General features: G+C 49.9%; 1 protein-coding gene across 8 annotated transcripts; it reads left to right on the forward strand.

Annotated features, from left to right (window-relative positions):
• Positions 1-30: 30 nt before the first annotated feature.
• Positions 31-7,861, forward strand: LOC149746810 (uncharacterized). 8 transcript variants are annotated; one of them, XM_089899329.1, is made up of 4 exons: positions 1,019-2,102; positions 4,201-4,276; positions 6,033-6,137; positions 6,339-7,861. In XM_089899329.1, exons 1-4 carry the CDS (start codon positions 2,070-2,072, stop codon positions 6,470-6,472), a joined length of 348 nt encoding a protein of 115 aa, XP_089755455.1. In that variant the 5' UTR covers positions 1,019-2,069; the 3' UTR covers positions 6,473-7,861. The 8 variants fall into 8 exon arrangements, 2 of the variants coding, with proteins under 2 accessions (XP_089755455.1, XP_089755454.1); XR_016388624.1 differs by lacking the exon at positions 1,019-2,102 and adding exons at positions 31-175; positions 680-836 and having other exon boundaries at positions 4,201-7,861; XR_016388623.1 differs by lacking the exon at positions 1,019-2,102 and adding exons at positions 185-836; positions 916-1,012 and having other exon boundaries at positions 4,201-7,861.
• The last annotated feature ends 5,283 nt before the right edge of the window (positions 7,862-13,144 follow it).

The raw sequence follows: 13,144 nt of genomic DNA on the forward strand, positions 1-13,144 counted from the left end.
CCCCGCCCCGTCACGTGATCACTGTGCATCTCGCGAGAGTGAGAGAGCTCAGACGTGCGCCCTGCTCCCGCCTCACACGTTACCTGGGCCTGACACGTGACCGCGACGCCACGTGACTCGGGTCTCGCCTCCGACCCCCGCCTGGTCTCCGGCCGGCGGAAGCGGAAGGCGGGCGGTGGGTGCGGCTGGTCACCTCGTTGAGGGGCCTCTGGGTCCCGCCTGGGGCTGCCGGATGAAAAGAGGGGTTGGGACCGGACGTGCGGCTCTCCGCCGCGGGCCGAGGGTGGGAGTCCCACGGCGGCCGCCCCACGGGAGACGAGAGGGCGTTTCCGCAGGGACGCTGATGCTAACGCGTCTCTCGGCCTCGGGGCCCGGAGAATCCGGGCTGGGGGGTAGGAAGGAGGGGGATGTGAACACGCGTACTGTTACTCCTCGTGCTGGAAAAACACACAAGGCACAGGATGTAAAGCTAGACACAATCTTGATTGAAGGGGCTTCAGAGGGTTCGGTGGCTCCCGGCTGTCACCTCGTCCTGGAGGCCGTGGGGGACTGGGCGGCCTCTAACCGGAAGGTTCAGAAAGGCCTCAAGCTGCCCAGGGAAGGAAATCGCAGCCTCGCTGCTTCCAGAACCTTCCTGAAGTGCCTCTCACTCACTCCCCAGTTCCTGATTTGCTTCTAGGCTCTGCCCGGTTCTTCTCTTTTCTCGACTGCTGCCCGAGCTCTGGCCACACGGGCCCTTTGCAGAGAGAGGTGACGCCCTCCTGCCCTGCTGCTTCGTTGAGCACTTCCAACCCCACCCCCTGGGGAAACGTGCCTCCAGTTCACCTTCAGTGCAGGTGTGTTGGTTACTACCTGTCATAGGCTTTGATTTTTGTGACTTTTTTTGTTGTTCTTACATTTGTTTGCTTTTTGTAGATTTTGTCTTCCTTGTTCTTTCTTCCTGTCCAGTTTCCCTTCCCCGCCACCTTCTAACACCGTCAGCTGAACAAGTCGTGACACTGAAGGATTTCAAGTAAGAGGAAAGCAAAGAGGCCGAGGAAGTCCCAGGCTCGTTGGGTTTTGTCGACTGAAAGTTGAGAGCTGTGTTTTATTCAGGGATCGTTCTTAGGACTTCAAGCCGGGTCATCTCCCCCCCCCCCCCGAGAATCCGAGGGGGGAGGCAGGATACATAGGAGTTTTTGCAACAAAGGGCAGGTAGTCGGAATGTCAAAAGATTGTCGTTAATTAAGGAAAACCAGATATCTCAAGTTAAGGAATTTAGCGCTTTTCTATGTATGGAGAGATGCAAGAGTCTGGGCTCACTGAAATCATTCCTTTGATCTGCACCTCAGCTCTCTGGGGCCAGCGTCCTGTGCTCTCTCACCCTGAGTCCCCTCAGGGCTCACCGTCTGGGGTAGTTGCAGTGTGATGACTCCGTGATGGCAGGCATTCCTTGTTTCCTTCGTGAGTCTTCTCAGGCTGCAGGGTGGGGAGTGGCTGCCGTTACTGATGACTGATGGCTGCAATGTCCTTCCTTACTGACATGGCAGGCAGCATTCTTAGTCCACAGGTTGTTCAGCTCTCTGGGGCAGAAATCTACTGTTACTACAGAGTTGATTTGCTGATGTTTTGTTTAGGTGTTTAGGGATCTTTCTGGATTTTTTGTTTGTTGCTGTTCCAAATGGCGAAGAGTCTCAGCGGGATCCCATTTAAGAGAAGTGCCGTCTGTTGAAGTGTGCCGTGGGAAAGAGGAGGTGTTGGCTCTGCGGTCTCTGTGCTTCACTGTGAGGTCCTTTATCAGCAACAGGTTGTTAACATGACGTTTGTACAGTAGGTTATTATCTGAGCCTGAGCTGTCCCTATGAAGTAGAGTGTTCAGTTCAGATGTAACTGGAAAATTCTAAAATATTTCCCTTTTCTCTTGAACTTTCTGATGGTGAGAAACTACCAAAAAATCTTGAGTATGGAAACAAAAGACCTATTAATTTTGTGCTTCCCAGCCTTGGAAGCCCCTTCCTCTGTTGAGAGAACGCCTTACCCTCTGAATATGGTTGGCAGACAGAGCACCCAGCAGAAGCTGAAAAAACCAGATGGTCACTTTCCCAGCCTCCCTAGCGGCTAAGGTGCGAGCTCAGCCCGAGTTCAGCCCATTAGACGGGATCAGGAGCTAGTGGTTGCCCCTGAACGTGGTGTTTGGTGGTGACGGCAGCTGTAGCCACAGCAAAGTGGCATTTCTCCAGGCGGTGGTGAAGGGTCTTCACCGGGTTGTTTGTAGTGTCTTCAGCCGTGGCCCTTGCTGCCCCCTCGCGCCTGCTATTTCCCTAGCGTCATTCTGCATTCCTTTTGGAAATTCTGTGAGCTGCTCAGAGGCCTTTCAACAGGGGATTTTTCTGCTTAGATCCATCAGAGCACATTTCTACTGTGTCCAACTGCCCAATACACGCTGTTTGAAATCTTCTCTTTTTAAAGACCAAAAGGAGTTTGTGTGAGCAAAAGAACAGGGTGTAAAAAAAACAGCAGAAAAATGAAAGGTTTAGCAAAAATTCTATGAAGTTATATTTTAATAGAGTATGGAAAAGTAATATGGTGGGATTTTCTTGTTTGGTATTCTTTTTGTTTGAATTCTTAATGAAGGCTGGGTCTGATCTGGTTTTTTTTTCTTCTTGGCCGCGCCACGCGGCTTGTGGGATCTTAGTTCCCTGACCAGGGATCGAACCCGTGCCCCCTGCAATGGAAGCACAGAGTCCTAACCACTGGACCGCCAGGGAAGTCCTGGATCTGAACTATACTGATTGAAGGAAAGATGGGGAAAACCACGCACAGTGAAGGACTCCACACCTTCTGAATTCTTTTGGAGACTTTTTTAAAGCCTTTTTAAAACAAAGCAGTGAGGGCAGTAAGTGGAGAGGCCTCTGCAGAGCTGAGCAGGGGACTGGGGACCCTGCTTTGGTAATAATGAGCGGGCGAGTTCACAGGTGAAAGGTGGGGCCTTTTACCTGTGAAATGACCTCGTGCCGCTAGGAGGGTGTGGGTTCAGTAGCTAAGGAGGTAAGTGATGGTTGATGGAAGGTGAAATCTAGAGGAACGGACTAGCAGGCAGTCTGTGCTTTTTTTCCTCTTTTGCTCCAAGTCACACTTTTTCTTGAGACTTGGTAAGCAAAACTAGTAATAGTGCTATCGTTTTTAAAGCTTGTTTTATGAAATTTCTAAAAGGGAAATTTTGAATAAAATTAGGATAATCCAGTGAATCCTGTTGTACATTACTTTTACCATTTTTCCTCCCTCCTCACTTGTTTTGTGTTTTGGTTGGTTTTGGGGCTTAAGTGTTATAAAACAAACCTCAGACATTATATTTTTCATGTAAATCTTTTACATAAACAGAATGCCACTATTGTAGCTAATATAAAAACAAAACCTAATAATTCCTTAGTAACTAATTTCCAGTTTATGTTCACACCTCTCCAATTGTCCAGAAAACATCTTTTTACAGCCAGTGTGCTCCCTGTGGCTCCAGCGAGGTCTGCACATTGCCCTTGATGGCGTGTCTCAAGTCCCCTTGTTGGGGAAGGGGAAACGAGGTCACTTGTCCTGTAGGACACCCACACTTTGGGTTGACCTGGTGAGTCCTTGAATGGCCATGTCTTCCTCTGTTCCGGTAACTGGGTAGTCTGATTGAGGCTTGATTGGGTCAGGCTCATCTCCCCCAGGTACCACGCTCCATACGTGGTGCTGGACCCTCACCACGCAGTGTGGAGTGTGGGTCTGCAGCACTGGCTTTGTCTGGGGCTGGTCAGAAGTGCAGAGCCTCAGGCCCCTCCGTGGACCCACTGAATCAGAACCTGCGTTTCAGCCAGGGCCTCGGGCCACTAGTGTGCATGGAGACCTGAGAAGCACTCTGCCCTTTTTTTCAGGCTGTGGGGCTGCATTGGGGTGGCCCCAGTGGCCCCATCCACTGCAGAGTCCCTGTCAGCCTTTAACCTCTGACCCCACGGCTTCGCATACATCCCTGGTGAGTCAGTAGGTCCGTACTCCAGCGGGCTTGGCAGATTGGCGATATCTTTGCTTTGCTTTTTTGGCCGCGCCGCGCAGCACGCAGGATCTTAGTTCCCCGACCAGGGGTCGAACCCAGGCCCCTGCAGTGGAAGCGCAGAGTCCTAACCACTGGACCGCCAGGGAAGTCCCTGGCAATTTCTAATTCTGTCTTTCCTATTGTGTTGTCAGCTGGAGCAGACCTGTAAGGAAGAATTTTCCATCGTGGACCAGTTGGTTACTCCAGAATACCGTCCCTACAGGAAAGGTGGGATCCGTGCCTGATTCGAGATTCTTTTGTCTGGCTTCAGAGTAAGAACTCAGTGCTGAAGCAGCTTCCAAAAGTGAACTGCCGCACCCGGCGTGAGCCGTGCGCTCTGGGGGGTGATGACCTGTCGGTGTGGGTTCCTCAGCGGTGACCGACGCCCCACCTGGTGCGGACACTGATGGTGGGGGAGGCCATGTGTGGCGGGGAGGTAGCAGAGGGGCTATGGGAACTCTGTACTTTCAATTTTGCTATGAACCTGAAGCTGCTCTAAAAAATCCAGTTTATTAGAAAACAAAGTGAACATCACATTTTTAAAAATGTCATGTTAAAGTGCTGTGTCACCGTGGATTTCTGTATAGTTGATATGTCTTCAGTCTTTGTAGTTATTATCATTTTCAGGTTAAAATTGTGTGGTCTTGGTAGTGCAGCCTCCTAGATGTGAGTAACTGTGATATTTCTCTCCACGTGGGCTGCCCCGTTGCTGTCCCACCAGCGATGCGTCAGCAGAGAGCCTGTGTGCCCACAGCCTGACCCTGACCTGTACGAAATTATGTCCCTGTAGTTTTCATTTGCCTTTTCCTTATGAGTGGGGCACCTGCCTTTTTGCCCATCTTTCTATCAGATTATAGAGATATTTGCAATACAAGTCACATTTTTAAAGTCAGCGTATCATTTTTAGAATCATTTTGTTTGCTTATGGCATGTTTTTTGTGGAAGTTCTTTTGTTTAAACGTGGGTGAACTGATCACTCTTCCATAGCATTTGGGTTTTAAGTCCTTTCTAGTCCTAGGTTAGAAGACTCCGTCTCTTTTCTGCCGGTGCGTGTGTAGTTTCATTTCTGCATTTGTATCTCTGATGCAGGATGCCGACGGGCAGGGCAGAGAACGGGTCCGTGTCACCCTTCCCACGCAGGTCTCTAGGTATCCTCCTTCCACTTATCGAAAGCTCCCCTTTTGCGCACTGATTTGAGATTCCACCTCGCCCTGTGCTGACGTGAGAACATACTTGACTTGATTTTTGGAGCTGCCCCAGCACCACTCTTTTGAAGTTACAGATGCTGTATCTGCGGGGCCAGCTCCCTCACTTTTCTCCTTCAGGGTTTTTCTGACTATTGTTGTCTATTTTGCCATATGATCTTTTGCAATCAAGTTGTCTTTGAAGATAAAATTAACGTTCACCCAAGAGAAATTCTGACTTAGGTTGGCAGTGTTTACGGTAGCTGTAGCCATCATTGCCCCAGGCTGCACGCAGGCGGTGGCGGGGGATCCTCCAGGCACTTGGGAAGTGCAGGGCATTCTGGAAAGGGCAAAACTGTCGGGATTGGCAGGGCTGGGGTAGCCTGAGGGGGTCTGGGCTGACGGTAACGAGGGGGTGGGGATGGGACTTCGAAGGTTTGCCAAACCCATAGAAACGTGCACCCCGAAGACTGAACTTTATGTTAACTTTAAAACTATCAAGCAGGATGTAGGGGGTGCAGTCCGTGACAAAGGTGACTGTCCTGGTGGTCCTGTGGCCACACCGCTGACCCCAGGAACTCCGTGTGTGGACCGGAGATCTGTGTGGACACTGTCCTCTGGCTGGTCAGCTCATTCTCCCTGGGGTAGGTTAGCGGTTCTGAAGCTGTACGTTTACCGGTGTTGAACAAATAAGGAGATATTTTGCCGATAATGAGAACTCGCAGGTTCCTTGCTGTGGGAGAGAGAAGCTGCGGGGGGAAGAGGGGACCCTGTGAGCTGGAGCTCATATGTGTGTTTAGAACACAGATCGACGGAGAGTCACGGAAATCCACAGAGCCGGGTGTTGGCGCGCGTCAGACTGTCTCCCGAGTGCCCGCTGAGGGCCGAGAAGCACAGCCCTGCAGGTGAGGGTCCTGAGGACTCTCCCTGGGAAAGGAGCCAGGCGGTGCCCACGCGGGGCCTCGGGGACGCAGGTGCCAACCTGAGCTGCCAGCAGCCCCGGGCGCTGGATGAGGAGGTGATGCTGACAGCATTGGGGCGGAATCCAAAGGGTGGGGTAAATGTCGCTGAGAAGTGAGGGAACACAGGGCACATCCTCCTCACAGAGCCTCCAGCACGGAGGGCCGTGGGCAGTGACCGCTGTGACCGCTGCTGGCGCCCCGGGGGACTGGTGCTCGAAGCTCAAGGGCAGACGGCGTCCGTATGGTCTCAGAGACGTCTCCAAATAGCTCTTTCTTAACTACAAGGAAAAAAGGAGTCACTGTGCAGTGGAGACGCCACCTGCCTCAGCTGTGAGGGTCCCCGTCCCTGGTGACACCGCTGTGCCCTCCTGTCCTTCCCAGTGACCTGTGCCCCAGGCCAGTCCTCAGAGTATGGAGCAGGTGGTGGGGTGGCTGGCGATGGCTGACCCTGCTCTTCAGAAGCCTCCAGGTCACGGAGACAGGGACCAAGGGGACTGTCCCAGGTGGGGGCCTGAGGATCCAGGGTCAGCTCCCAGGACAGAGATGGGCATTTGCAGAAATACTGGTGACGTCCTCGTCCACCGCGTGGCGTAGCCAGTAGCGTCGGGGCAGGGCCACCCTCGTTGCAGACGGTACACGCTTTCCTTCCCGGAGGGACTCATGTCCCGGGAAGCATGGAGACCGGGGGAGGGGACTCTGGTGCCCCTGCAGCTCTTCTGTGAGTCCAAAACTGAAAGAATCTTTTTTTTTTTTTTTTTTGCGGTACGCGGGCCTCTCACTGTTGTGGCCTCTCCCGCTGCGGAGCACAGGCTCCGGACGCACAGGCTCAGCGGCCATGGCTCACGGGCCCAGCCGCTCCGCGGCATGTGGGATCTTCCCGGACCGGGGCACGAACTTGCATCCTCTGCATTGGCAGGCGGACTCTCAACCACTGCACCACCAGGGAAGCCCCCGAAAGAATCTTTACTGGGATCACGTGGTGGTTATCAGTCAGCTGTGGGGATGTGACGTCTTTGTGGTGTCCCTGTCGTCCCCTGAAAAGGACGCACGACGTGAGCCCCGAGTTTCCGCGTGATTCGGGGACAGCCCCTCATCCAGCTCTGGGGAGCCGCTCCGAGGAGGGGGGCCTCGTGGAGGGTCGCTGCCTGTCATGGGGACAGGTGTCCCCGTGAATGACTCTAGCGCTTTCCTAAGGGTGGGAAGATGCAAGGATCCGGTCTGTAAATGTTGTTCCTAAAGTGTAACCATCGAAGGGCCTGTTTTCCCAAAGCGCCAGGCCTCATCCCGTCCTGGGTCTGCGCTCTCCTCGGGCTGCGCTGTGTGCGCCCGGTGCCCCATGGCTTGATCCTCGGGGACCCAGATGGTGGGGACGGCCTTTGTTTTACACTATAATCCATTGAAGTCTAGCTTATGCTGCTTTTAGAGTTTACTGCCTTGCTGTATGCAGATAACAGGCGCTTGTGATAAGCAAATTGGGAGAAGGGGAAAATTCAACGTTTACGCCAACCAGCTACGTGTTGTGGTATTTTAAAGGCTCTTTTCCATGTATTTGTGCTTTTTAAAAAAATTATTGTTGCATTTTGTATCCTCCTTTTTTCACTTGTAACAAATATTTTCCCATGCTATTACGAACTCTATAAATATACTTTTAATAGTACCTGTTATTACATCATTTGGCTGCAGTGTTTTATTCGATGATGCCTCCCTCCCCCAGTGTAAGTGACGCTGCTCAGGAAAAGCCTCATGGCTCCTGTGTCTCCGCTCCGATACCTGCCACACTCACTGCGCCCCTGACGCCGGACGGTGCTGCAGCTCCAGCCAGCTGTCCTACAAGGGAACTCAGTCCCGACACTACCTGAGGTCTCCAGGTCAAGGGCTCAGTCCCACCCTTCAGATGCCAATCAATCACCAGTGGCAGGTCCCCAGGTTACCCACAACCTCTGTCCGACTTGTTACAAACCGGTTGTCCCCGCCCCCGACTCGGCCTCCGTTAATTTGCTGGAAGGGCTCACAGAACTCGGGGGGAGCGCTCCTCAGGTTTCCTGGTTTATCCCGGAGGAGGGGACACAGATGAACAGCCGGATGAAGAGGCACAGGGGGCGAGGCCCAGAAGGGTCCCAGGCGCGGGAGATTCTGTCCCCGTGGAGTTGGGGTGCCACCTTCCTGGCACGTAGGTGTGTTCCCCGACCTGGAAGCTCTCTGAACCCCACGCTGTTGGGATTTTACGGAGGTTTCATCACAGAGGCATGAGTGATGGTTAAGTCAGTCTCCAGCCCTCTTTCCTTCCTGAGAATGGGGCGGGGCTGGAAGCTCCGAGCTTCTAATCACGGCTTGGTCGTTGTGGTGACCAGGAGCCATCCAGAAGCCCCCCTGGAGTCGCCTCATGAGAACAAAGGACGCCCCTGTCACCCAGGCAACTGCAGGGGGTTTAGGGACTGTGTGTCAGGAACAGGGTCAGAGACCTGTTAGAACAGAAGATGCTCCCAGCGGCCTCGTCAGGACGTTCCGAGGGCTTCGGGAGCCTCGTGCCAGGAACCGGGGGCAGAGGCCACTATGGATATTTTCTGTTATCTCACAAGTACCATGATAAATATTCGGAGGATAAATTGTTTGTTTATGATTTTTCTTTGAGATTCATTTCCCCTGTAGATTAAATTGACTAGGTTAGAAGCAGTGGTCCTGCCGGGCTACGCGCCCAGCGACCATAGAAGGGCTTGAGGGCTCATCCTTCCCTTTGCCTTCCTCACGGGCTGAGAGTACTGTGCTCGGGTTTCTGTTTCACTCAAGTTACCCGTCGTTCTTGCTTTGCCCAAGAACTCCCCTCGGAAGGGACCACTGTTTGCAGACGTTAGAGTCCCCAGCCCTGGACCTGGCGGATGTGGGTGCCACAGGGCTGCCCGGCGTGGAGCCCCGACCTGTGAGTCCAGGGGGCCCCTGGCGCTCAGTAGGCACAGCTCACAGCAGACGTGGGCCTGCACCACACTCCCGGGGAAGGTGATTTCTCACTTCTCTTTTCCAGTTCTCTTGCCCACTTAGCTCAAAAATATTTACTTTTAGTCCAGTAATGAAACAAAAGGCAAGAGGATGATGGCTGGTAAGTGTAAGACTAGTATTAATGAATAACATGTCAGAAGAATAGAAAACAGTGTGCTTTCAAGTGACATGTATGCTAATAAGTGGGGGAAGAAGTAAGACTCCTATCATACAACATTTTAAAAAAATCAGCCTCTCCTCCAGGTTGCTAACACCTTTTCTGCTACTTAACGTAAGGCCATTGAGAACATCTTTTATACACGTCCCATGCACCTCTCGGAGAACTTCTTTTTGTTAGTTTCCTCGAAATTCTTCAACCACAGTAGGCTTCCTTTTAGAAGGTTACAAAAAAGGAACCCTCATAAAAAAGAACCAAAACTTTTTGCTTTCTTAGAAAGCAGGTTAAATCCAGTAGTTCCAAGTCACCTGCAGCACGAGAACTTGTGTGAATTCAGTCACGTGGAGTTTCCAGTTGCAACGCCCTGGACGCCGTCTGGGCCCCTGGTCTGAGCTGGTGTGACTCGGGCCTGAGCTGGTTTGAGAAACGAGATGTGGCCAGCAAGATTTCTTCCTAGTCGTGGGCGACACAGGGCAGGAACTGAAGTCCCCATGAAGCTACTTCCACATTTGTAACTCATGATTGTAATTCACAGTGGTTCTGTGTGGCCAGCGAACCCACAAGTCCGCAGCAGTAAGGCTGGGAAGGCTGACAGCGAGAGAGGGTGTGACCGCAGAGCTCCAGGGAGAGCTTCTGTTCCAGACAGATAAGACTGGGCTATTAGTCAGTTAACCTGGGCGTTGTCTGTTCTTAGCCACAAAAGAAAAGTTTAGGACCGAGACAGAAACGTTAAGAAAGATCACAATGACCACGAGCCCAACTGCCTAAGACCAGTCTCCTCTTGCCTTTTCGTTTCTCCAGCTAGAGCCAGGTAAAGGTGCCCCATTCATTTTCTTTTTTTCTTGTAACTTTTACCTTGTCAAATCCACTTTTTAAAGGTTAGTTTACATAAAATACACATACCATTTTAGGTGTACAGTTTGATGAATTTTGACAAATGTGGTGTGAGAGGAAAATCAAAATGGCACCAGTGTTGCCGAGAGAGCCTCTAACTGGACCGGAGGCCGCTGAGGAAGTGGGGTTTGTACGCATCTCAGTCTGGATGGAATCGGAACTCTGACCACTTATCGTCTTGATGCGGGCGTCCGGAACATCTGCACGACGTTCCAGAAACTCAAGACACTTACTGGACCCCTGGCCTAAATGACTTGTGACTGCCTCTCCCTTACGGACAAGTATCTCCTTTCTTGTGTCAGAGTCGATCATAATTCTTGCTGGACTTTAACAACCTCACGGGGCCTTCCCTGGCGGGCCCAGTGGGTGAGACTCCGCGCTCCCGGTGCAGGGCTCACGGGTTTGATCCCTGGTCGGGGAGCTGGATCCTGCATGCAGGCCTCAAAGAAGATCCGGCGCAGCCTAAATAAACAAATAAACAAATATTTTTAAAATGGTTAGGATGGTAAATTAACAAACAAGCTCATGGCGTTCGCCTTCGTAAACCCCCGACGCTTTCTCTTCTATTGAACACTCAGCTTTACCCAAATCTGCGTTTCCCAAGTTGAAATTCTCAAAAGATCCCAAAGAAGCTCTTTTCTTATATGCAGCCTTCTGCGTTTTCTTAGTCAACAGCAAACACCCACGAAACCACCACCCCAATCAAGGGAGAAAACATTGTCTTCAATCCCAAAGGGCCCCTCGCGCCGCTCTGTGCTTCTCCCCCATCCCTAACCCCAGGCAGCCGCGGATCTGCTTTGTGTCGCTACAGGTTAGTTTTTCATGTTACAGAATTTCACACAGATGGAACGGCATGGTATATACTTTGTATCTGGATTCATCCATGCCGTGTGAACCACTAGTTCATGCCTTTTCATTGCTGATAGCAGCTTATTCCAGTGTGGATCTACCACACCTGTTTACCCATTCACCTGTTGAAGGACTTTTGGTTACTTCCAGTATTTTGGTGGTTACAAATAAAGCTGCTATAAATACTCAACACCAAATCGTGGTGTGGACAAATGCTTTCATTTCTCTTGGGTAGATACCTAGGAGTGGGATGGCTGGGTCATATGGTAGGTGTATGTTTAGCTTTAAAAAGAAACTGTCAAACGCTTTTCCAAAGTGGTTGTACCATTGTAAGTTCCCCCCCAACAGTAGCTCCACATCCTGGCCAATACTTGGTATCATTAGTCTTTTAAATTTAAAAAATGACGGTAGCTGTCTAATGGTGTCTCATTGTGATTGTAATTTGCATTTTCTTGATGACTGTTGAGGTCGAAGATCTTTTCCTGTGCCTAATAATTCACGTATCTTCTTTGGGTAAGTGTTCAAACTTTGTCCCATTTTTAAAAATGGGTGACTAGTTTTCTTGTTATTGAATTCTAAGTGTTTTTATATATTTTGGATACAGATACTCTGATGTATTGTAAATATTTTTCACCATTATGTGGCTTGCCTTTTTATTTCTTAATAGTACCTTTTAAAAAGCAAGCTTTAAATTTAATGAAAATCCCGTTTATTGGTATTTTTTATGCTTCATACTTTTTCTGTCCTAAGAAATCTTTGCATATCCCAACACCATAAAGATTTTTCTCCTGTGGTTTTTGTTTTTCTTTTTTTCTAGAAGGTATATGGTTTTAGTTTCTACAACTAGGCCTATGATCAAATTAAATTTAAATTTTGCAGATGGTGTGAGATAAGAGTCAATGTTCATTCCTCCCCCTGCCCCAATACGGATAGCTATTTGATGAAAAGACTTTTCTTAACCTATTAAATTACCTTGGCATCTTTGTCAAAAATAAGTTGGCCCCAAATAAGTGGATATATTGTTATGCTCCCTGTTCCATTCAGTTGATGTACGTGTCCATCATTTCACCAATACCATAATGTATTCATTACTGTAGCCTTATAATAAGTCTTGAAAGTCTTGAAAGCTAAAGTTCTCCAACTGTTCTTGTAAAAACTGCTTTGGCTTTTTGGATTTCCGTAGGCATTTTAGACTCAGCTGATCATTTTTCTATAAAGTAAAAAGCCTGCTGGAATTTTGGTGGGCATTGGAGAAAACCAACGTCTTAACAATATTGGGTCTTGGGACTTCCCTGGGGGTCCAATGGTAAAGAATCCAATGCAGGGGATGCGGGTTTGATCCCTGGTCAGGGAACTAAGGTCCCCCATACTGCAGGGCAGCTAAGCCCGTGTGCCACAACTACTGAGCTCAGCTACCTCAACGAGAAAGCCCGTGTGCTCTGGAGCCCGCACACCTCAACTAGAGAGAGAAAAACCCACACGCCACAACTAGGGAGAAGCCCGCGTGCCGCGATAAAAGATCCCTCGTGCCTCAATGAAGATCCCACGTGCCGCAACTAAGACCCGATGCAGCCCCCCAAAATAAAATAAATTTAAAACAAACAAAAATAAACAAAAAACAACCCCCATATTGGGTCTTCCAATGACATGCTGTTGTTCTCCATTTATTTTGGTGTTCTTTAAATTTTTTTCAGCAATGCTTGATAGTTTTCTGTGTTCATCTTTTTGTATAGTTTGTAGTTTATCCCCAGGTATTTCACACATTTCTGGATACTATTTCAAATGGAATGGTACTTTAAAATTTTATTTTCCAATTGTTTGTTGCTAGAATGTAGAAATAGTCGATCTTTGTTTAGTGACCTTGCATCTTCTGACAATGCTAAACTGGCTTATTCTAGTAGCATTTTTTGTAGATTTTTTCATATGTTCTACCTATATGATCACGTCATGTGTAAATAAAGACTATTTTAGGGCTTCCCTGGTGGCGCAGCGGTTGAGAGTCCGCCTGCCGATGCAGGGGACGCGGGTTCGTGCCCCGGTCCGGGAGGATCCCACA

This window comes from Delphinapterus leucas, chromosome 18 (genome assembly GCF_059928025.1).
Source record: "Delphinapterus leucas isolate spDelLeu-1000000601 "Yukka" chromosome 18, BTC_Dleu_Yukka2, whole genome shotgun sequence".
Classification (NCBI taxonomy): Eukaryota; Metazoa; Chordata; class Mammalia; order Artiodactyla; family Monodontidae; genus Delphinapterus; species Delphinapterus leucas.